At 39.6% G+C, this 25,417-nt stretch overlaps 2 protein-coding genes across 2 annotated transcripts; both read left to right on the forward strand.

Moving 5' to 3' along the window:
- Positions 1-496: 496 nt before the first annotated feature.
- Positions 497-4,142, forward strand: LOC104590303 (Galactose oxidase/kelch repeat superfamily protein). Its single transcript, XM_010248918.3, has one exon. It carries the CDS (start codon positions 2,346-2,348, stop codon positions 3,621-3,623), a length of 1,278 nt encoding a protein of 425 aa, XP_010247220.1. The 5' UTR covers positions 497-2,345; the 3' UTR covers positions 3,624-4,142.
- A 3,136-nt stretch (positions 4,143-7,278) lies between these two features.
- Positions 7,279-11,661, forward strand: SEC15A (exocyst complex component sec15A). Its single transcript, XM_019196497.2, has 2 exons — positions 7,279-7,815; positions 9,199-11,661. The coding sequence occupies exon 2, from the start codon at positions 9,203-9,205 to the stop codon at positions 11,567-11,569; it is 2,367 nt and encodes a 788-aa protein (XP_019052042.1). The 5' UTR covers positions 7,279-7,815; positions 9,199-9,202; the 3' UTR covers positions 11,570-11,661.
- The last annotated feature ends 13,756 nt before the right edge of the window (positions 11,662-25,417 follow it).

The raw sequence follows: 25,417 nt of genomic DNA on the forward strand, positions 1-25,417 counted from the left end.
TGATATATTTTTTAAAAATATAAAATTATTTTTTTTTGTTTTTAACAAATATTTTAAAGTTATTATATAATTTTTTTATAATATTTAAATAATTCTTAAATTTTTTAATCCAGACTTTCTTTAGATAGATATAGATAAAAAGTAGGGGAGAGGATAAATAGAAATTAGAGATCATTTAGAGGAAAGAGATTATTTAGTTTATTTGGAAAGTGCATCTCATTGGTTGTTTAAAAAATGACATGGAATAAAAAAAATAAAAAACTCAAAAAAATGAAAAAATTTCTTGACCGCTTTGTTTATATATATACAGATTAACCAAGTGATGATCTCCTATTAAATGATGCCCAATGGTAGGTAGAAGCTAAATGATAATGACCCAATGAACAGTACCTTTTTACTACTAAGATGAGGCTTCAACTACAGTGAGATTCCATGTGGGGACAAGTAAGAGAAGGTAGGCTCGAAGCTTATCAGCTTTAATATATTGAAGTTTTTCTTTATTTGGTAGGTAAGGTTATTTTGGTCCATGTAAATTACCTTATATGGATATTGGTGTATCTAATTATCTGAACTCAAAGGGGAAATGCTATGTAAGGGCTTTGTAGCCATTAAAACACCTCAACAACCAATGTAGAATGACAGAAACGGTCATACTGTTAGATAATATATAAAGCATCCCTTATCTTTCTCATGTTAGGATTAGCATCTCTCCACCTAGAATATTGATCAGAATCCAATGCTTTATGAGACAGAAGGTTAAAGGATAGATACATGCTCTCTTGCTCAGAATGTTCAAAGGTTGGGGGAGGAATCCTCTTTGAAAAGGTGAAAACCCTCAACCATGATGGTTTGTCCATTTTCAGAAACCTCTATGATGGAGAAGGTTTTGGGAAATGGAAAGGCTTGGATATGGGCCAAAGGGCCAACTAAATGATCTGGAACCCATAAATTGCCACATGTTCCACAGTTAGCTATTCAATGGGCCCCCAAAAGATTCACATTACAAAATACAATAATTGTACTACTACGAGATAAAAAGATGTCCCACCAATTTTTAGCAATGTTCTTAGACTTGGGTCAGACCGGACGGTTGGACCATCAGAACGGGTAAGTATTAGTCCAAAACGGTTTTTTGCTGTCCGGTTCTTAAAAATGTTGGACCATTCGACTCATGATCCAAGTCAGACAAATTTGATTTTTAGAGTGGGCCCCATTTTGTAAGTGGTCCATTCTGTCTGGTCATTCATTGTCCAACACGTGGCAAATGATGAGGCCCTAGACGACAATTAGGCCTAATGTGGCCCTAGACTGCTAGAGCTAGACCTAAAGATACTCTCCTCGAAGTCGAAGCAATTTACCCGAACAATAAATAATAGCGAGATCGAGAGGTGTATGTGCGCCGAATCATATCAGCGAGGAAAAATGAGAGAAAAGAGGGAGACACAGTTGGCTTTTGTAGTTTCTCCATATCACGGTCACATGGAAACAGCGTGAGAGTATTATTATTTGCTGGCCTGGGCCCTTTCCCTTGTCTCCTACTGGGTCACATGCATGAGTTCCTCATGGTCACGTGACTTTTCGGTACACTCAGCCTGACAATGACATGGGCCTTGGAATCATGGACCCCCATATCTCTCACTCTTGGCTTCTAGCCTTTCTACCACTAAGCTAGACAAATTACATGATTAATCGAGCTCTGATCCATTATAGGTCCCTCCCTGTACGGGCATTCGGATAATATTACCCGGACCCGATTCCCAAGTTACTGACTTCTCACATTCTCAGTTTTCAGTTTTCACTCTGAAGACTTAACTACGCTAAGAGCCCATCTTTCTTACCGGATTGATCCGACCCGCTCCATTGTTGAGATGAGATTCCTTCCTGAACCTAAACTGTCCAATCATGTTCCGTAAACAATGGCAGTTTCCTGGAGGCTTATTGTGTCCCGTTCTGGAGAGCAGTGATAACATATTTCTACGCACGTAATAAGAGTAGATCATGTAATCCCAAGCGTTAGTTTTGTTGAGATGACAGAATAACCAACATCCTCTGATTTTCCTCTATGTATCGTTCAACCGAAGAAAGGCATGTGGATAAATAAACCTTTGAGCTGCGCTGTGGCTTCCTAGAGAAGTACGTTCTCCTTAAATCTTCGCCGTTGGATGCTCCTCGTAACTTACTCTAATTCAGAAAGTCCATTCAAACTGGGGACCATCGGGGGTACGAACCTACGTACATCTTGGAGGACATGAACGTTTTCTCCTTTATAAATCCCCAGTAAAATCGGAAAAATTACAGTCTTTTCTCTCGCTCGCTGTCTCGCTTTCTTGCTCGTTCCTCAAGCCATGGCCGAGAGCTGCAACTCTCGTGGCTTCTCATGGCTTGTGAAGTCCTGCTTCCCCAATCCCCAGCACGAAACTCGACGGGGCCCGACCCTTCTTACCCGAATATCTGATAAGAATCCGCCGGAGAGTCGCCCGGAGAACCGACACCACAAGCACGAAACCACCTTCTCTTTCCTCCCCGATGACATCCTACTCGAATGCCTATCTAGGGTTTCCCCATCTTCCCTCCCCTCTGTCTCTCTCGTCTGTAGAAAATGGTCTCAACTTCTCGACTCCCCCGGATTCTACGATCTCCGCCGCAATCTCGGCCATCTCCGTCAGACGGTTTTCGCCGTTGCCTTCACTGATTACGGCGTGTACGCCACAATGCACCGTATCGGAGACGAAACTTCATGGAGGACCACTTCCTTTCCAGCCGTCGAGATGGTCGCACCAGAAATCTTCGACGGATCGTTCTCCCACGCACGTTTGACGGCGATAGGCCGACACATCTACATCATCGGCCGAAATGCTACGATCCGATACGATACGTGGACTGGAGTAATCACCTCGAGGGCCCCAATGATTTTCCCGCGAAAGAAGTTCGCCGCGGCCGTAGTTGCTGGCAAAATCTACGTCACCGGCGGAGGCGGCGCTTCTCGCACTTCGGCAGTAGAGCAGTACGACCCGGAGACGGATACGTGGCGTGTCGCTGCGGAATCTCCAAGGCGACGGTATGGCTGTATCGGCGCGGCTGTCGACGGGGTGTTCTACTCGATCGGAGGGCTGAAGATAGGCGGAGTCGCGGAAGCTACACGTGGGGTTGGCTCAGAAGCCCACGTATATGCCAGCTCCATGGATTTGTACGATGTGGAGGCGCGTGCATGGTTGAGGAGCCGTGCAGTGCCCGGCGGGGGGTGCGTGGTGGCCGCGTGCGCCGCGGGGGGATACATCTATGTACTCGCGAGCCATGCCGTGGAGCTCTCATTCTGGAGGTACGATGGGCGTAGGAAGAGCGGTGGGTTCGGAGAATGGTGCCGGATGAAGAGCCCGCCGCTGCCGGCGCAGGTGAGACTCGACAGTACAGTTAGGTTCTGCTGCGTGGGAGTTGGTGAGAAGGTGGTTCTGGTGCAGGCGGTAGGGTGTATTGATGATTTACTGAGGCGAAGTGGGAGAAGCTGTAGAGGGTTGAAGGAGGGATTGGTCTTGGTTTTCGATTACGCTGCGGGCGAGTGGAGTAGAGGCGCCGATTTGCCGGCCATTATCCGACGCGCCGCTTGCGTTTGCGTCGAGTGCTAGTGTTTCGTGTAATCGTGTCTCACCCTCTCGAACTCGAAGCGGCATTGCGTTCCGTGGTCGTTCTAGCGCAAGTTAGTATATCCACAGCTAATTTTACTAACCTGCGCGTATAATTATATTATTTAACGATATGGAAATGGGGTGAACCTTGAACGGCGAAGTGAAGCTATGGAGAGCGGAGACCGGAAAGGCAGCAGATACGAGAGTCGAGAGACCGGTTTGTCACGTTGTGTTCACTTCACTCAAGCAAGGTGTAGGTTAGAAAATCTTGGGGGAGTATGCTAACTTGTTCGATGGTGTTTATCGCTAAATGCATGTTTTCTGCTAAGATGTACTTCTGCGTGGTGTACTTTGGGTATGGCGCATGTTAGAAAAGGGGATCCGAGAAATGCGATCCAGAGTCAGCTTGACAGATGGAGTGAATTAGAAGAAAATAATGCAGGATTCGAGTCAAACTTCCGCGATGTAATGTAATTGAGATTATTATTTATTAATCATATTTATAAATAATCTAATGTATATACGTGAGTTGCGGCGCATTTTTAAAATGGTGATTTAGTAGCTTCTATGTTGCGCGAGGAGGAAACAGGGGAGCTTCGTCGCTTTTTATGAAACGGTTGCCACGTGGACAAAGCGTAATGTGTACGGACGGTGGCGACGGGCGGGGATGCCTAACGGCTAGGTAGCTCGAAAATCGGAACGTGTGATACGAGGAGTCAGGAGGCCTACAAATTTTTGTAATATCGGAGAGGTATGGTACCGAAAAACTTGAACCAATCTGAAAGTGGAGACTGGCGAGTGGAGACCAATTGGGTGATACATGTTGATTGCTTATCAATATATTCGGTACCGTAAATCCGTAATCAAGACCTTTTGTCTAGAAGACTCGAACCAATCCAATGGAAACAATGCCTGACTGCATGCATAATGTTCATATGTTCACGGTGGGGCCCACCGGATCCAAAAGGTGGGACCCACATGTGGACATGAAACCACGGGGTAGGGGGCCAAATGTGGGACCAACAGCACATGTGGAACAAAAAGTAGGGCCCATATATGGTTTGGAGCCCACACGGACCGATTATATTTCCAATTGCATTTCCCTAATGTGGAACAATTAGTACGGCCCACATGTAAAAAAATGGATGAGAACTGACTGAATCAGAAGGGATAAATTAGACTTTACGTCAAAACAAAACAAAAGAAGCTTTAGAAAAATTATATAAAAGAAAGCATTAGGGAGTGTTTAGTCAGTGTGCATGATTTTGTTTATCTCTTTGTTTTGTTTTTTTCTTTTTTTTTTTTTCCAACAAGAGAGACACTTTGCATGTGATTTAAGTTTTTAATTACCCAATTGTCCGCTCTCGCATTTGGGTCAAAGAAAATTGAATAAGAGGGAATCATTGGGGTGGTCATGCGAATTGGAATAAATTTTGGATTAAATGTGGTAGAAATAGGAGCAGATTGTAAGGTTTTGTTTGGTTAAAATTCTGTTCCAAAGAATTATCATTTGAAGAACGAGTTTTAAGTGAAAATGGTTTTTTTTTTTGTGACAAAGAACCAGAATTAATTCTTTGAAAGCAAGCCAAGCACAGCCTAAATATCCTTGCTAAGATTCATTAGGGCTTGTGAATTTGGGCTTCATCAAGCCTAGCCCACGGACCTTCCTGCTTAGTTGAGAGTACCTTTAGGCCCAGCACCTACCCAACTACTCCGGACTTCCAGAGTCCAAACGTAAGGCAATCTTTGTATATGGGTCCAGGGTTTCGATAATGACAGCTTTGACAGGAAATCCAACTACCCTGTGGATGAATCTATGAAAGCTATGTATCCCCTCCCTCTTTTTGAAAATAAGGACTTGGGAGTAAAAAATTTAGGGAGGGTTGGACAATATGATTGATTTTGTTTTTTAAAACAAAAATAACTGCCACGTTAGCAAAAGCATATAATTTTGCTGATGTGGCAGTTGCTTTTATTTCAAAAACAAAACCAAAAGTCCATGCATATAGATAAACAAATACCCGAAATTATGAGTTAAACTAATAAAAGAATATTTTAAGAAAACCATGCTTAAAAGAGTATGCAAATTATTATCTTTGGATGCACTCTTATCTTTCACATCATGTAAAAAGGTTTATTAAAATTCATTTGAAGCAATGATATCTCATTTATTTGGTGCATTCACCTATTTAAAAAAAAATGAATTTTCTTTCAAATTCAATTCTTCAAAATGTTAGATGACCAACATAGGAAAATTTGATATTTTAGCCTATTAGAAAGCACAGGAAAATAATTATCCAATGCTTGTCACTAACGCATGTGATTTACTAATCCCTCTGATGTTCATAGTAGCACTGAAATATTATTTTAGCATAGGAAATAAAGTGTGAGAAATTGATTGGATGCTGAAGATGGACTGCACAATAAAGGAAGATATGACACGTCATCCAATATATCACTAAAAGAAGAGGAAAGTGGGACTTGGAGAAAATTTTTTGGCTTAATTGTAAATTTTTAGAATTTCAATTTTATTTGTACCTTGGAAGTAGTTTGTAGAGTTTATCAATTCCATTGCAAAATTTTATTTTCTACTTTGTTATAGAATTTTTTCAATTTCATTGTAATTTTTCAATTTTTTATCATTTTATATTTTTATTGTATGAATTGAGTATTCATGTGGAATAAAATTTTAAGATGTTTTTTTTTTCTTCAAATTGTTGTTATAATCATTGAACTTGTCATTTTTCCTTCAATTTTCATTATTTTTTGAGTTTTTGATTTTTTTTTTGTAGTGAAAACAAAAAAGAAGGAAAATGAAATAATATGGTCCGGCTTGGCCCAGCCTGGCCTGTGGGCCACGGAAAATGTGGGCTGTGCCGGCATGAGCTGCTACAGTGTAGGCTGCATGAAAATGTCAGCTGTACCAGGAAACATGGTCCACATTACACCTTTAGTAAGCTCTCAAATAAAACATCACTTACAAAAAGAAGGGTTTTAGGCTTTTAGCCTTGGATCACTCTGATTTCATTTCGTTCTCAAATTCTCATCATAAAAGGGGAAAATCTCTTGGAATAATTGCTTACATTGGAAACATTAAAAGCTACAACAAGTAAAGAAGCTCACTAAAAGGGTTATTCATACTTCAATCAAGTCTTAATGTTTGTCACTGGATATTTCTGTTGTGACGATGTATGATTTTAAATATTTTTTTTATAAAACTTTGTTAATTTATAATACATTTCCTTATTTTCCTTTAGCAAGAAAAAGTACTGCCTCCTCAAATTAAAAGATAATATATATATTTATTTATTTATTTATTAAGTTTCCTCAAACATCCCCATGCTCATAACCCATTACAATGTGTATAGGAATGCAATTTTGGCGGGCCCAAGCCAAGCCCAAATTGATCTACCTTGCAATTTATTGAGGTTGGGCTTAGGTTTTTGGTTCTCAGGCAAAGCGTGGGCCCAAATAATACTTTGCATTTGCTTACCTAAGGTAACTCCAATCCTAACCCAACTATACACATACATAATGTATATATTGTACATACACACATGTATATCAAATGTTAATACTGGTTAGGCTTGGATTGGACAACTCAGGGCTTGATCCAGATTCCAGCCTTGGGCCCAATTCTTAGATTTGGGTTTGGGTTGATTCATACCTGGCCCAGCCCACCAAACTTACGCCACACCAGGAAGAGCACATCTGCAGCCTTGGTCATAGAATTCCTTTGCGATCCACCAATAAAACACAGACATAAATGAGAAATCAGTTCATGTTATGTTCTGAATTTTATTTCAATGGTTGTATGTCAGTATTTCATTCATTGGAGGAGGGGATGTCAGAAGAGAGTAATGCTAGAAGATGTAACCAAATATTGCCTTAATTCTTGGCATTATTTGAGGTATCATTGAATTGGGTTCTCCCTCTTGGGCTGAACGCTGAAGCAGTCCAACTTAGGTGGATAACATGGAAATACTAAAACCCGATATCCTGGCTTTATAAATTAACAAAATATTAATGAAATAACAAAATAGAAAAGAAAGGTCGAAAAAGAGAAGAGATCGACTCCTCTCTTTGTAGATTTACGTATAGTATTTGAAGAAGACAGAAAAAACTTCATATTTCCATGGGTTTCTCGACGTTCTAGCTTAGAAGACACAGAGCCTTTCTCTTGTTTTCACCTGTAAGTTCCAACTCTTAGAACCCGATAAAGGAAATCCTTTTGAGCTAATTTATTGCAGTTTGGTTTATCTATATCCCTCTTGGATTCTTCTTGTCATTGATGTTGTTTTTTTATTTGATCTTGTATCTCTTTTTTTTATTGTTTTTGTTAATAATTTATGGATCCCAACACATTAATAAGAAATTGGTTTTTTTTTTTCATTATTCTTTGATGATTGATTATAGGTAATTGTACCTAAGTTCTTTTCTGATCTGATTGTTGTTCTTGATGGTTGATTCGGATGAGAACAAGCCATTTGAATTTGGGTCTGATTCAAACCTCCATGAAATTCCATAAACCAAACTAAAGTTGCGTTACCAAAAAAATAAAATAAAATAAAATACAAAATGAACAAACCAAACAAAATAAGAAAAAAAAATTGTCCTATTTCCAACTGAACCAACAAATTACCATCCTTCTGCTTTTCATACAAAAGAGGAGATAGTTTAGAAACTTAGTTCAGTGCAATCCCATAATTTCTAAAAAGAGATCTTAAAATAGTGAAGGATATCGACTTACACTCTTAAATTTGTGGTGCTTCCAATCTTTTGTTTCAAATTAAATCCGCCCAATATACCTCAAAAAAAAAAAAATCCTCCCAATCAAATGGTATTTTTAACGTTTAAATCAAATCACTTGTCTAGCATTTGGGAGTGAAAAATGAGAACACAACACCTCATTAGGACTTTTTTGCGACCCACCGATTAATACATGGACAAAAATAAGTAACTAGTTGATATAATTTTCTGAATTTATTTAAACTAGAAAGACACTAATGCAATGCAGGGAAATAGGTTTGAAGATCTATATTTGAAAGAAATATGAATAAGAATTTGTTTTTTTTCCTGATTCTTGATAATTGATGGGTAATCGTACTTGAGTTATATAGGCTGGGTTTAGTCTGATGGACATGGGTCAGAAGTTATTGGTTTAAATCAAGGCATGCAAAGTAAATCAAGTAATTATTTGTTCTAAAAAGTTACAAATTGTAGATTGCACATCAGATCAGAAGTAATTGGGTCAATTCCGATTTTCTTTTTTCCCCCTCTTTCTTTTGGTTTGATTTGGCTCTTTCTTAGAAAAGATACATCTACGTTTTACAAATAAAATTATTTAGAAACATTTATTTCTTTCAACAAGCTTTGGTGAGGACAAGGACAACTGCCTAAGTCTCTTTTAATTTGTAGACATCTCTAATCTCATCTGCATGTAGTTGTATTTGTCATTATCATCTAGCTACTTGAAGATGTCCCACTGAACTTGAAGAGGGATTTTTCAAGAACCTAATTTGATTGGTTTGTTCTAAATTTACTAATAATTGTTTCATTTCTTCCCTAATATCAGTTCCATGGAAGTGAAAACCAAGAGAAGAGCTGTTGCTGAGAGTGCAGATACTGGAGAAGGCTTGGTTCTTCTCACTTCAATTGGGAATGGAGAGGATTTGGGTCCTATTGTCAGGCATGCTTTTGAAATGGGGAAGCCAGAGTCTCTCTTGCATCAACTCAAGAGTGTTGTAAAGAAAAAGGAAGTTGAAATTGAGGAGCTATGCAGGCTCCACTATGAGGAATTCATCCTTGCTGTTGATGAGCTCCGGGGTGTCTTGGTCGATGCCGAAGAGTTGAAGGGTGAACTCTCAAGTGACAACTTTCGGCTACAGGAGATTGGGAGCTCTTTGCTTTTGAAACTTGAGGAGCTCCTTGAGTCATACTCAATCAAGAAGAATGTCACTGAAGCTATAATGATGTCAAAGAACTGTGTTGAAATCCTATACCTCTGTGTGAAGTGCAATGAGCATGTAAGTGAAGGTCGGTTCTATCCTGCTATTAAGACTCTTGACAAAATAGAGAAAGATTTCTTGCAAGATGTTCATGCAAAGACCTTGAGAAGGGTGATTGAGAAGAGAATACCAGCAATAAAATCACATATTCAGAAGAAGGTATGTACTGAGTTCAATGAGTGGTTGGTTCATATAAGGAGCAAAGCTAGGGAAATTGGACAAACAGCCATAGGACAGACTGCATCAGCTCGTCAAAGGGAAGAAGAGATGAGGGCTCGTCAGAGGGAAGCTGAGGAGCAAAGCCGTGCAGGGTTAGGTGACTGTGTATATATGCTAGATGTTGAGGAGATAGATGAAGAGTTAATTCTCAAGTTTGATCTTACTCCTGTCTATAAGGCATTCCACATTCATCGTTGTCTTGGGATCCAAGACCAATTTCGAGACTATTACTATAACAATCGGATGATGCAACTCAATCTGGACTTACAGATATCATCAGCACAACCATTTCTTGAATCCCATCAAACATTCCTAGCTCAAATTGCAGGGCACTTCATAGTGGAGGACCGTGTCCTACGTACTGCTGTAGGGCTATTGTCCTCTAATCAGGTGGAGACCATATGGGAAGCGGCTATTTCTAAGATCACATCACTACTGCAGGAACAATTTTCTCGTATAGATACAGCAAGCCATCTGCTTCTGATCAAGCACTATGTGACTCTTGTGGGAGTGACTCTGAAACACTATGGCTACCAAGTTAGTCCCTTACTAGAGGTTCTTGACAACAGTAGGGACAAATATCATGAGCTTCTGTTAGAGGAGTGTGAGCGCCAAATGGTTGATGTTCTTGCAAATGATACTTATGAGCAGATGGTAATGAAGAAAGAATACGAGTACAACAAGAATGTTTTGGCATTTCATCTCCAAACCTCAGATATAATGCCAGCTTTCCCTTACATTGCACCCTTCTCGTCCACTGTTCCTGATGCTTGTCGCATTGTTCGATCATTCATTGAGGATTCTGTGAGTTACTTATCTTATGGGGGCCGCATGAATTTCTATGATGTTGTGAAGAAATACCTTGACAAGCTGTTAATAGATGTGTTGAATGAAGCTCTGTTGAGAACCATCTACAGTGGTACAACTGGTGTTTCCCAAGCAATGCAGATTGCTGCCAACATAGCTGTTCTTGAGAGGGCTTGTGATCTCTTTGTGCAGCAGGCAGCTCAACATTGTGGGGTCCCTGTTCGAACAATTGAGAGGCACCATTCTAGTTTAAATGCCAAGGTGGTTCTGAAGACATCAAGAGATGCAGCTTATCATGCTCTGTTGAACCTTGTTAACTCTAAATTAGATGAGTTCATGGCACTAGAGAGTATCAATTGGACGACAGAGGAGGTTCCACAGAACCCAAATGACTATGTAAATGAAGTGGTGATATACCTCGACACTGTCTTGTCCACAGCTCAGCAAATCTTGCCTTTGGATGCCTTATTCAAGGTTGGCACTGGGGCACTTGAGCACATCTCCAACTCAATCGTCACAGCTTTTCTATGTGACAGTGTGAAGAGGTTCAATGCAAATGCCGTCATGGGCATTGATATTGACCTGAAGGTGTTTGAGAATTTTGTAGATGACAGGTTCTATACCACTGGACTGATTGAGATGACCAAGGAAACTAGGCTAAGAGATTTCTTGATAGAATCTCGACAACTGGTTAACCTTTTATTAAGCAACCAGCCAGAGAATTTCATGAATCCAGTGATAAGGGAGAAATACTACAATGCACTAGACTATAAAAAGGTTGCTACCATTTGTGAGAAGTTTAAAGATTCTCCTGATAGGTTGTTTGGAAGCCTTTCAAATCGAAACCCAAAGCAAAATGCTCGAAGGAAGTCTATGGACATGCTAAAGAAAAGATTGAAGGATTTCAATTGATAAGACTACAAGTGTGTTTTTTAATTTTCCATAAGGATTTACTTTTAGACTTTTTTTGTTTGTTTAGAATTAAAAGATTCTTTTTCTTTTCATTACATTTCTCTTTTCTTTCTTGCTTTACTGTAATTTCCATGTTTAAGTTAGGTACTATACAAATGGAGATTATTTGCACATATGAGATGAGAATGATATAGACGAAGTGTTGATATTGATAAAGGCAGATATTGTTCAGTTTTTGTTATTTGCAAGTTAAAACATAAAATCAATTTGTAGGTCTGATCTGTTGCAAATTGGATCAAACACGTCATTCAGTTGTTAGGAGGCTTCATCAGAGCACCAACAAGCTGTTCTGAAGCTCCATGATTGGCTCAATTTCTCTGTAGATACAGATGTTTTCACCAATCAAAATGTCCCCAGGGATGCCCAATTTCTTGGAGTTAGGGTTGAAATTTATGAATTCGACTTTACTTCCAGTTAGGTTAAAATTGACCCCGATCTAACCTGAACCAGACTCTATAGTATATTATATATAAATATATGTTATATATGATATCATATATTGATTTGTTTATATGCATGATAGTTGTATGGCCCCTACTACATATTATTATTTATTTCTTTTAAAATAATCACTTCACTAAATCCTAATTGAAAATACCAAAACCTTAAACATTTTTTATGTTTTTTGAATATCTCCTCTTTATTATTTGCCACCCATAATTTAGTGCCATAATTAAATTTTGTACTTAAATAACCAATAAAAACATTAACAAATAAGTACTAATAAAACATATGATTAATATATATAGTAAAAATTGAGTTAAAATATGAGATTTAGAAATTCTAAGAGATTTTAAAGGATGGGAAGAAGGTTGGATTGGGCCCAACCCGAAGTCAACTTCGGGGTTGAATTGGGTTAGGATTGAGGGAATTTAGTTGGGATTAAGATTAGGGTTGGATAGGTTGGGTTGAAAGTCGGATTGAGTTAGGGTTAGAGTTGGGATTTAGAACTTAGGGTGGGTTGGGCTCAACCCGAGCTAACCCGGCATAACTTGCAGAGGAATTTCCTTAAACCAATTTCTTGGCTGGCAAGCCTTACAGCTTATAATACCATTGTTGTTGCCAAACTGTGTGAGCTATTAAAGAATTGCTTCTCTGTCTGTTTGGAATATCATTTATTGTTGCCAAACTATGGGCGACTTGGGAAGGTCTTCGCGTCAAGCAAACTCTTTGATGACTTGGGGTTAACCTTGCTTCGCAATTTGCATGTGTTTTCACTTTTCATAATTATTTGGTAGATGATGGGCTTGCCAAGTACTGTATTATCTTTTATGTTTCTGGGTGCTTCTCTAATCAAATCCAATGAAGTGCAAACAGAAAATTACTTGATTTAAAGCAAAATGGTCTCCGGTTCAACCAAAAAGAATATGAAATACATAGATCGTAAAGAAAAATTGCATTTCATCACAAGTCACAACTGGTTTGGTCACAATAGAGTTCTTTCCCTTTCCAGAATAGATGGTAACTCTGTTGGGAAGACTACTGACTGTGGCTGAGGCAGTGGGTAGGGACTCAGAACGGAACGGCCCGGCGCCGGCGGATTGACCTCCTCCTACTCTTGGGCTTCAAATTCCGGTGCCCAACAGAGGAAAGACGCGCCACGCGACTGCATCAACATCAGCTCATAGAGCCTTCTTCAGGACTTCAACAAGGCATGAATCGGTCCATGAGCATACGAACTGTGGCTTCTGAGAGGGCAGTCCCTTGGAAAGCTGGCTCAGATCGAACAGGTCTAGAAAGCGACCCGAAGAACGACGACGAAGAAGAAGCAGAAGAATTAGGCTTAGCCTCTTGTTCTACGACTAGAGAGCGTGGTCCCTTCTGTGGCCGGACCTTCTCCCCCACCTTGGAGACGAGCTTGGTCATCCACACTCCTACAAACTCTGGCATTTTTTCTTGATCGAGTTATCTCTGAATCTTGGCTTAGAAGAGTAAGTAAACAAGGCCAAACTATATATAGAAGTAGAAGCATGAGGCATGAGGGGACTGAGGATAAAAGTAAAAAACCAGGTTCTTTTCCTCAATTCTAGAGAAGCTGTAGCTCTGTGGGTGATGAATTATTTTGTCGAAAAAAACCAGTGTTCGGATTGAAATCAGTGTGTTCACGCCCCCAGATATGGTGGGTGTATCGAGATGAGCGGGGCATATGGCGTGCTTTTTGTAGTTTTGTTGGTTGAATGCGGAAGCCATTCTATGGGTGCAAAAGCGACAGTCGGTGGCTCCCAGTATCAGAAATGACCAAAAGAGAAAAAGCTCAACAGTCAAAAAAAAAAAAAATAGTAAAAAGAGATAAAGGGAGGGTAAAATGGGATGGATCTTGGGCCGATCCAATTGTCACTCGTTCTCATCCGAAAAGGGTCTCGTTATTGAGATCCATTTCCAGTATATTTCGATCGGATGTATGATACTGCTATAGCTATCAAAGAGTCGGGTCGGGTCGGGTCGTTGTATGCATGATCCACAACCAATAAATAAATTTGGAGAATTAAACCCAGACCCGACCCATAAGTCACCTTATTACCTCACCCGTTGCTCCATAGAAAGGTGGAGCTTTCATAAAAAATAGGTGGGAGAGTATCTACAACTTCAATGATTTTAGAATTTTTTATGACATATGATTAAGAAAAATTTCATGTTATTGGATTCAATTTTTTAAACTTTTTGATATTTTTTATGATACTCCTATTACAATTATGTCTTTGAAGAGCTAGAGTTTAAGAGGATCTGTACTATAAAGTACCTCTAATAATTAATATTTTATAAATAAATATCTCTAACAAATCAATAAAATCTAGGGCCACAAACGGATCCAGTCAAATTGGATAAAGGTAGATTCAAGTTTGATGTGTTTATATTTGAATTCAAATCAGATCATATCCATCACAGGTATATCGAATTTGAATCGAATTCAGATTGTAATAAAATATTGAACAGTATAAATTAATTAAACTAAAAATTATGAAAATATTATATGTTATTAATAAAATGAACTAAAAATGACTTAAATATATATTGTATTTCATGAACAAAATCAATTGAAAATTACTTGATTAAACTTAAATGACAATTTAGTAAAAATGCAACGTTTAAACCATCTTTACTAATATACTAGCGGGTATCTATACGATGCACGGGCTTTGTTAAAATAATTTGAGGCAAAAGGAGCTAAGGGTGCAAGTTAGGTGGACCTAATCCAAGCCCAACCCTACTCAACCAAAACTTTTGCATAAGTTGGGCTTGAGTTTTTGAACTTCATGCTGGGCTTGGGCCAAAAAGCTTAGGCCAAACAAAACTCAGAGTAGGCTTAAGTTGAGGCCTTGGGTACTGATTGGATGCAATCTAAGCCTGCCCAACATTTTATGTTATACATATCTATATATTATCAATCTATTTTACAAGGAAATTAAGCTAATCGATATGCCCAAGCCCAAACCTAGCCCAAGTAGGGATGGCAACGAGGTGGGTTCAAGAAGAGTTATGTAAATTCTAGACTCTACCTGCCTCCCTAAACCTCCCAACCCATACCCACCCCAAAACCCAAATTGTGTTGGATTTTGAGAATCCAAACCCTCCCTGCAAATGAAAATGCAAAACCCTCATCGACCCCACATTCAAGGGTAGGGGTGAATCGGGTGTAGAACTCGCATCTAATTTCCTATTATTTCTTGTTATATATAACTAATAAATTAGTAAAATAACATAAATAAACAACAAAGTACCCAAATATTTGATTAAGACGTAAAAAAACACATAAACTATCAATTATCCTTCACATCAAAATCTCAAAATATTATTAAATTCAACACCAAGTGTACAAAAGTTTATATGCTTTCCAACAATATCTGGGTTGGGGACCGGAGGGTCGGGTTTAGCCTAATACCAGACCCTACTCATAATGTATGGGTTGTAGAATCCCAAAACCTAACTTTCCCCAAAACCCATCCTTAAAGAAAAAACCCGCCCCATTGGGTACCCCCATTGGGTAGGGTAGAAATTACTATCTGATGAGACTAAAAGGAACCCTATTTTTGTCCCCTAATCTTCATCTTTTTACATTACTTTAGCACTTAAATGAACTCATTACACTTGTATTTCGATTCCGGGCAATAAAGAGGGCAATTGGAGAAAAACAAGGCAAATCGGGTGATTTTGCATAGTTTCGGCGACAGTCGGTAATCTAGGCCTAACTCTTAATTCCAAACTCCAAATTAGACAATTCAAGAAGCATTAGAAAGATGAAAGGAAGGCTCACAACTTTTATGTTTTGGGTTTCGACAGATTCGACGCGAATCGAGTACGAAAATGAGCCTGAAATCGGAGCAAGTTCGCAGCCAGGCCCATTTCACAACTTAAGCCCAACTTGCAGAAGTACCTTGAAGCAATCCAAGTTTTAAAGCAACCCAACTCGAATTCAAGAGTTAAGAGTCCGAATTTCGAATGTAATCTCCAAGGATAGAGATTAGATCATTAGATAAGAGATAGGATATGATTAGTTCAAATAAGATCAAAACTCCCTAAAGATAAGATGATCTCCTAGATGGAATTGGAAAACAGCCATCTCCTTTGGTTATATAAAGAGGGGGACGAACCAGCTCTAGCATCACTTACTCCCAGATCCAAGAGATCATCAAGAAGACCAAGAAGCTCAAGAAAGCAGTTCGGCTATGGAGAAGCAAGGCATGGAGATTGCGCAGATCATGAGCAGCTAAGCTTCTTTTTCTGGTTCAAGGGGGGAGGTTCGATTGTGTCATTGTGAGGTTCTGTAGTTAATTTATTTTCTTGCTTTTTAATTCAAGTATTCATTGATTCTTGTGCATATTTTTATTGGATGTTGATGTTAATTAGTTTGACAAACTGAATTAATGTTGATTTTCCTACTGTTATCCATGATTTCGGTGATCCGTAATTGTCACGAATAATGGTACAAGTAGCAATTAGGTTGATATCTTTTTGGGTCAATTGTCCGTGACAACCTTTGACCAATGTTTTAACATGGTTCAACCTAAAGGAATCGATGGAACAAGATTCAGTAATTGCAGCTATCTCAATTATTGTTATTTTGGTTTAATTGTTTTCACAAATCTTAATGCTATCACTGTTTAACATGGACGCTATCGTACCCAGTTGAGTGGTGATAAGTGTTGATCGAATGCTGAGTTTGGTCAACTGATTTAGGAAAACACAAGGTTTATTATGGTTATCCTAATAAATCTAAGGTTAAATGCTTGAATGGCAAGAATTCTAAATTTTACCTAGGATCTATAGCCAGTTGACTCAACACGAACCCTTGAACCAGAATTCGATAAGACTGATTTTCTCTTGTTTGTTTGGTTTGTTATTGCTTTCTTATTCTTTTGAATTTTAGTTATTTTCCCACTCAATTACTTTATCCATTCAGCTAAGAGATTACTGATTTGCTCCCTGTGGGATTCGACCTAGTACCACTTTTTACTGCAATTATTTGATTGTGGGACTAGTACTAATTTTGAGGGCTTCGACAAACCCATCAAAATTTTGGCGTCGTTGCCGGGGAGCAACTTTAATTTCTTAGCTAGTACCTTCTCTTTGTTAACCTCTTTTGTTTTATGACTCGTGCTTCTCAACGAGGTGAACTCGAGTACAACCCCGAAATTGAAAGGACCACCCGTCATTTAAGGAAGGAGGCTAAGCAAAGGAAGGATCGTTCACCCAAAAGGGTGAACTCAGATTGCGAATTGCCCACTTGTGATTTTCCCATCTTCGAAGAAGGAGAAAGCATGACTGACAGAGAGAAGACATTGAGGGAGTTGGCTGCACTGATTATGAACCAACAACCCTTATGCATCACGTACCCCACTCTTGAGGTAACTTTTGAATTGAAATCTGGTTTGATACAATTATTGCCTATATTTCATGGTTTTCCAGGAGAGGACCCTCATAAGCATTTAAAAGAATTCCATGTCGTCTGTGCAAGCATGAAGCCCCAAGGTATGACCGAGGACCAGGTAAAACTCATAGCCTTTCCATTTACTTTAAGAAATAAAACAAAGGATTGGTTGTATATTCTTCCTCCCGGTTCAAAACGCACATGGGATGAGATGAACAGGATATTTTTAGATAAATATTTTCCTGCATCCCGGGTTGCAAATATAAGAAAAGAAATATGTGGAGTTTGGCAGTTTGGTGGTGAGACACTATATGAATATTGGGAAAGATTTAAACAACTTGTTGCTAGCTGTCCACACCACCAAATACCCGAACAACTGTTAATCCAATACTTCTACGAAGGGCTGCAGCCCATGGATAGAAGTATGGTCGATGCAGCCAGTGGAGGAGCTTTGGTGAATAAGACACTCGAAGCGGCTAGGGAGTTAATCTCCAACATGGCCGAAAATTCACAGCAGTTCGGTGCAAGGACAGACGGTACCATTAGAAGGGTTAATGAGGTAAGCCATGTAAATTTAGAAAATCAGATTTCTGACTTAACTACTTTGGTAAGACAACTCGCTGTAGGACAATTACAAACTGCTAGGGTGTGTGGTATCTGTTCGATTCCTGGCCATCCTACGGACATGTGTCCATCATTGGAAGATGGTTCGATGTAGCAAGTCAATGCCGTAGGAGGATTCCCGGGCCAACCCCAACGAAAGTATGATCCCTACTCCAATTACTACAATCTGGGGTGGAGAGATTATCCAAACCTGAGCTACGAGAACCAAGGAGGACAGTAGCAATATCAATCCCATTTTTTTAGTCGATAGCCCTAGTTTTCAGCACCCATCACAGCGCAAGGCCAACCCCCGAATTCATGTACGTCATTAGAAGATATAGTTAAGGCTCTAGCTACTAATACTCAGCAATTTCAACAGGAAACAAGAGGCAACATTCAAAATTTGGGGAACCAAATCAGCCAACTTGCCACTGCCGTTAGCAAGTTGGAGGCGCAGAGCTCCGGGAAACTACCATTACAAACGATAGTCAACCCCAAGGAGAATGTAAGTGCAGTGGTGCTAAGAAGTGGGAAGGAACTGCAGGAACTGCATCTAGAACCTACCTCACCAAGGTAGGTGGATAAAGGACAGGAAGAAGAGGAGATACCAGACTTAAGAGTTAGAGAGAACGTTTCAGCCATGATCAAGAGGACCTTACCAGAAAAACATGCTGATCCAGGTATGTTCACCCTACCTTGTGTGATTGGCAATAAGCAAATCGAGCATGCCATGCTAGACTTAGGTGCATCTATCAATGTCATGCCATACTCGATTTACTATGCTTTGAGATTAGATCCTTTAAGGGAAACTAAAGCTGTTATCCAATTAACTAATCGTTCTAACACCTACCTAGAAGGGATTGTTGAGAATGTAATGGTGCATGTTAACGATTTAATTTTCCCAGCTGATTTTTACATTTTGAAGATGGAGGAGAACACGATCGAAGGTTCAGCCCCACTTCTATTAGGCAGGCCATTCATGAAAACGGCCAAGACCAAAATAGATGTGGATGAGGGTACCCTCTCTGTTGAATGTGACGGAGAGACTGTTAAATTTAATATTTTTGAAGCTATGAAGTACCCAATTGAAGACCATTCGATCTATTCGTTTGACACTTTTGATCCAACTGTGCAGGAAATTTTTTAAAAAGATATGAATGAGGAGTTAGAATCGATTGCATAATTGGATACGAAGGCCCATATTCCAGATTTGAACCCGCCCTTGATGGATGGAAGGGGAGCACACCGGAAGTTGCAACCACGAGAGTTAGGGTAGCGAAAGAGAACGTCGAGCATAATGACGTTAAACAATTGCTTTGTGGGAGGCAACCCATTGTGTTTAGTTAACTTTGTTATTTTGTTTGGTTTTGATTTTTTGTGTTTAGCAAGAACCCAACAAGACAAATAGGGAAGTACCCCCAAATCTTTCTACTTTATGCATAATCACATACATTGGGGACAATGTATAACTTAAGTGTGGGGGTATTAGGGAAATCTGATAAAAATTTAGGATACCTTACCTTCTTGAAATTTCTGCTCCCTGGAAACTTATCCTTGAACGATTTCAACTTATCAGGAATCATGTGCTTAGGCTGAATGGATAGAATAAGATGCAAGCATGACTAACTGAATCTTTCTTGGCTGCATATGGTACCTCATGATTTTAATCGATCAATAGGCAGGATGCATAAGGGTTTGATCGATTTTCACATAATTATCTGTCAAAGATGGGTTGATTATTCTAGAACTTGTTGTGTTAAGCATATTGAGACCACGATCAATGAATTCATGGATCAGGCGGCAAAACCCTATGATTCTTGAGAAAAAAAATCGTGACTAATGTGAGATGGAGCATAAAATGCACTCACATCTAGAAACGAAAGCAATGTGGGATGGAGCATAAAATGCACCCACACCTAGAAATAAAAGCAAGGGTGAGATGGAGCATAAAATGCACTCACCCTAGAACCCCAACCCCATTCTCACCCTCAGATCTTTGGAATTCACACTAAGTGGTGGAGATGTGGTACATCTAACTGAATTGGTTTGTTAAAAGCAATGAACACCTGTGTAGTCCAAGGAGTTTCAGCCCTGGAAGGCTTGTCTCCTTGACTATCGATTTAACTTGGGACCATGAGGAATGGTGATTTGCGATCACTCTTGGACAAGAAAGAGGGGAGAAAGATATGAAAAGAGAAAGGTTACCAAGTCTGGACTAAAGCATGCAATGAACCAGGCCTCATGTAGAGAAAAAGAAAGATTGAAAATCAGTAGTTGGTTTCTTTTGTGTTACTTGAGTTTTTGCCTTGCCCGAGGACGGGCAAAGTATAAGTGTGGGGGGATTTGATGAGACTGAAAAGAACCCTATTTTTGTCCTCTAATCTTCATCTTTTTACATTACTTTAGCACTTAAATGAACTCATTACTCTCGTATTTCGATTCAGGGCAATGAAGAAGGCAATTGGAAGAAAACAGGGCAAATCAGGTGATTTTGCACAGTTTCAGCGATAGTCAGTAATCTGGGCCTAACTCTCAATTCCGGACTCCGAATTAGACAATTCAAGAAGCATTAGAAAGATGAAAGAAAGGACCACAACTTTCGAGTTTTGGGTTTTGACAGATTCGGCCCGCATCGAGTACGAAAATGAACCCAAAATCGGAGCAAGTTCGTAGCCAGGCCCATTTCACAACTTAAGCCCAACTCGCAGAAGTACCTTGAAGCAGCCCAACTCGAATTCAAGAGTTAAGAGTCCAAATTTTGAATGTAATCTCCAAGGATAGAGTCTTATCAGATCTAAAAGTCTTGAATGTAATCCTAGAGAGATAAAAAGATTGAGATTAGATCATTAGATAAGAGATAGGATAGGATTAGTTCAAATAAGATCAAAACTCCCTAAAGATAAGATGATCTCTTAGAAGGAGTTGGAAAACAGCCATCTCCTTTGGCTGTATAAAGAGGGGGGCGAACCAGCTCTAGCATTACTTACTCCCAGATCCAAGAGATCATCAAGAAGACCAAGAAGCTCAAGAAAGCAGTTCGGCTATGGAGAAGCAAGGCATGGAGATTGCACAGATCATGAGCAGCTAAGCTTCTTTTTCTGGTTCAAGGGGGGAGGTTCGATTGTGTCATTGTGAGGTTCTGTAGTTAATTTTTTTTTTTGCTTTTTAATTCAAGTATTCATTGATTCTTGTGCATATTTTTATTGGATGTTGATGTTAATTAGTTTGACAAACTGAATTAATGTTGATTTTCCTACTGTTATCCATGATTTCGGTGATCTATAATTGTCACGAATAATGGTACAAGTAGCAATTAGGTTGATATCTTTTTGGGTCAATTGTCCGTGACAGCCTTTGACCAATGTTTTAACATGGTTCAACCTAAAGGAATCGATGGAACAAGATTCAGTAATTGCAGCTATTTCAATTATTGTTATTTTGGTTTAACTGTTTTCACAAATCTTAATGCTATCACTGTTTAACATGGACGCTATCGTACCCAGTTGAGTGGTGATAAGTGTTGATCGAATGCTGAGTTTGGTCAACTGATTTAGGAAAACACAAGGTTTATTATGGTTATCCTAATAAATCTAAGGTTAAATGCTTGAATGGCAAGAATTCTAAATTTTACCTAGGATCTATAGCCAGTTGACTCAACACGAACCCTTGAACCAGAATTCGATAAGACTGATTTTCTCTTGTTTGTTTGGTTTGTTATTGCTTTCTTATTCTTTTAAATTTTAGTTATTTTCCCACTCAATTACTTTATCTATTCGGCTAAGAGATTACTGATTTGCTCCCTGTGGGATTCGACCTAGTACCACTTTTTACTGCAATTATTTGATTGTGGGACTAGTACTAATTTTGAGGGCTTCGACAAACCCATCACTATCCCTATGCTTGAGATGTTGAGCTAAGTTCGAGTTAGGGATAGGTTGATAAGCTCGAGCTTAACCTTGAGTTGGGCCAAGCCTAATGCTCTAGGTTTGAGACTTAGGATTGTGTTGACCCTCAATCTGACCCAATGCACCCAAGTTGCACCCCAAAAAAGAGGACTATGACATTCCTAATTGTATTAGTTTTTATTTTTTATTACATTGTTTTAACTTTGACTAAATTTCTATTTAGTATTAGTTTTTTTATTTTAAATGGATTAAAGGATTTTAAATTAATAATTATTGAATGTAAAACTAATAATTTTATTACTTTTTTTTTAATTTTATAAAAAAAATTTAGTATCATTATCAAATTATAAGATTTAATATTGAAACTAAAATTTTCTTACTTTTTTTATTAATAAACATGTATTAATTTGTATTTACTTTCTTTTTAAATAAAAATCTTGTATTAATAAAATTATTAAAATATTTTATTACTTTGTATCATTTATATATATAATTTTATATGGAAGAAACTTAATTAATAATTTCCTGCTTTAACCAATAAAAGTAAATTATTAAATAACCTAGGTTAGGCGTACACAAAGTTAACTAACTACTAATTAATTAGTTTTAATTAATTAACTTAAATTAATTAAGCTAATGAAGTAAATTATTTAAGGTACTCAAGTTAATTTAATTTAACTAACCTCTCTTTGATCCTAGCTTGACCTACCTAAAGAATTAGAAGATCATGAAAAAAAAAATACTGACCTAATGGCACTATGAAAAATTAAGCCCAAGAACTCCCAAATCTTTTGTAAAACAACCTTTTAAAAGAATAAAATGAAACATATTCTAACTTGTGCTTCAAAGAACAAAAGAATAAGATGACAGAATGCAACGAACAAAATGCAAATGTAGCATAGCTATGGCACGTCTTCCCTCCATTGGATTTATCCGGTCACCTTTTGTCAATCAAAGGCTGAAAGAGAGTAGGAAAGAGAAAGAAAAGGAAAGAGTATAGCAGAGTGAAAAGACACCATGGAAACCGAGAGCATTGGAATTGGAGATAGAGCTATAACTCAATTGTAGAAAGCTTTCTTATTGTATTGAGTAGAAGATAAATAGAGAGAATAGACCCTAGAGTTTCAAATGTGGAAAGGTTTCCTCCTACATTGGGATAGAGGAAAGATTTTGAAAGGTGGGAAGATTGCCTACTATATAGGGATTGGTTTTCTATTATATTGGGTTGGATTCCTAAAATCATGATATATATTATACTTCTACTTATTTGGGGCCAAAAAGAAGATTGTTACTTAATTAAATAATTAAATAAATATTGATGGTGCGTAATCCGGCCGGTCTTAGCTGTTAATGACCTTGTCTCTGAACGGAATTGCGGGGAACCTGAAACAGAGAAGATGAGGAAGCTCCGGAAGGAACCCGGTGTGGAGGCTCCAAAGCTCAAGTTAGAATCCTTCAAAGGCAAGATAAAACCAGATAGCGCAAAGTTTGCATACCTTGTTCTTGGGGGGTAGGGAGCCTTTTATAACCACCTCGCGCACTCACTTCCAAGCTTCTGTCAGATCGGGCACAATTATTTCTGAGCTCCTGCTAGTTCGGATGTCATCCCCTCTGGCTGGGCGGAACCGCCACTGCTCCCTTGGTCGGAGTCGTCTCTACGACTGGTGACGACGGTGGCAGGTGGCGGTGGCAGGAGGCCGTTTGAAGTGCGGCTGTCAAGTGTCAGATCCCAAATCAGTTAGGTGCGCCGCCCTTGGATACAGACATCCTCGGTGTCAGGTATGGTATGCTTGGTCAGTCTGGCGTTTCGGAGGCGAAGTGCTGGAATGGTGAGCAAGATGAAGTCTTGAGTTCGGATGGGGGAGCGTCCCGAACTGCCATGAGGGGGGCTAGTTCGGGTCACTACCTTGCGAAGCTCGGGCATTGTAGGGAGCTCGGGCTCCTAGTAGGGAGTTCAGACTCCTAGTAGGGAGCTCGGGCTCGACCGGCTCAGGGACTTTGAGGCTAAACATGCACTCGGCCATAAAATCTGCCAAGGCTTGGGCCTTAATAGAAGTTCTTGGCTTGTACTGGAGGTCGTACTCGCTGAGTTCGATGGCCCATTTCGTCAGTCGACCGGAAACCTCGGGCTTGAGTAAAACTTGCCTTAGAGGTTTGTCAGTCAGGATGATGGTGGTGTGAGCCTGGAAGTACGGGCGGAGTTTCCGAGCTACTATCACTAGTGCGTATGCTAGCTTTTCTATCTGCGGGTACCTTGTCTCTGCTCCCTGCAAAATTTTACTAACATACTAGATGGGTCGTTGGACTCAGTCTACTTCTTTTATTAGTACCGAATTGACCACCTCGTCGCTTGCCGAGAGGTACAGTTCTAAGACCTCGCCCTCCTCGGGCCAGGCTAAGGTTGGCACATTAGCGAGGTAGCTTTATAGCTCGTTGAACGCGAGTTGGCAGTCTTGGGTCCACTCGAACCCTTTGCCCTTGACTGCTTTGAAGAAGGGCAGGAGTGGTCTGCTGATTTGGACATGAAGCGGCTTAGAGCGGCTATGCGGCCGTTTAGCCTTTGAACTTCCTTTACTTTCCGGGGTGGTCTCATATCTAGGATGGCTTTTATCTTGTCTGGGTTGGCCTCAATACCGCGCCGGTTGACAATGTACCCTAGGAACTTGCTCGAGGTGACACCGAAGACACATTTGTTAGGGTTCAGCTTCATGCTAAATTGACGTAGGATTTGGAAGACAGAATCTAAGTCTTGTATTAATTCCTGTGAAAACTGCGTCTTGACGACCATGTCGTCTACATAACATTCTATCTTCGTGCCAATCAAGGGCCGAAACAGCCTATTTACAAGTCTTTTGAAGGTTGCCCCGGCATTTTTTAATCCGAAGGGCATGACCTTGTAGTAGTGCAGGCCGAACTCGGTTATGAGGCTGGTTTTTTCCTCATCGGCCTGGTCCATCTTGATTTGGTTGTAGCCCGAGTAGGCATCCAGGAAGCTTAGCAACTCATGTCCCGAGGTCGTGTCCACTAGGTGGTCAATTATGGGGAGGGGGAAGCAATCTTTTGGGCAAGCTCGGTTCAGGTCGGTGTAGTCGACGCACATGCGCCACTTGCCGTTTGCCTTTTTCACCAGAATTGGGTTGGCTACCCAGCTCGGGTAATGGACTTCCCTTATGAAATCTGCTGCGAGGAGCTTTTCGACCTCCTCGTTGACCGCCTTCCAACGCTCTAGGGCTAAGTTGCGTTTCTTCTGTCTAGCGGGTCTGACTACAGGGTTAGTATTAAGTTTGTGAGTTATCAGGCTGGGGTTAATACCGGGCATGTCGGCCGCGGACCAAGCAAAAATATCTAAAGTTTTAAGTAAAAAACTCACCAGTTCGGTTCGTAGTGGTTCCTCGACGGAAGCACCGATCTGTA

Source organism: Nelumbo nucifera, chromosome 7, assembly GCF_055504915.1.
Source record: "Nelumbo nucifera cultivar China Antique chromosome 7, China Antique-T2T, whole genome shotgun sequence".
In the NCBI taxonomy this organism is placed as follows: domain Eukaryota; kingdom Viridiplantae; phylum Streptophyta; class Magnoliopsida; order Proteales; family Nelumbonaceae; genus Nelumbo; species Nelumbo nucifera.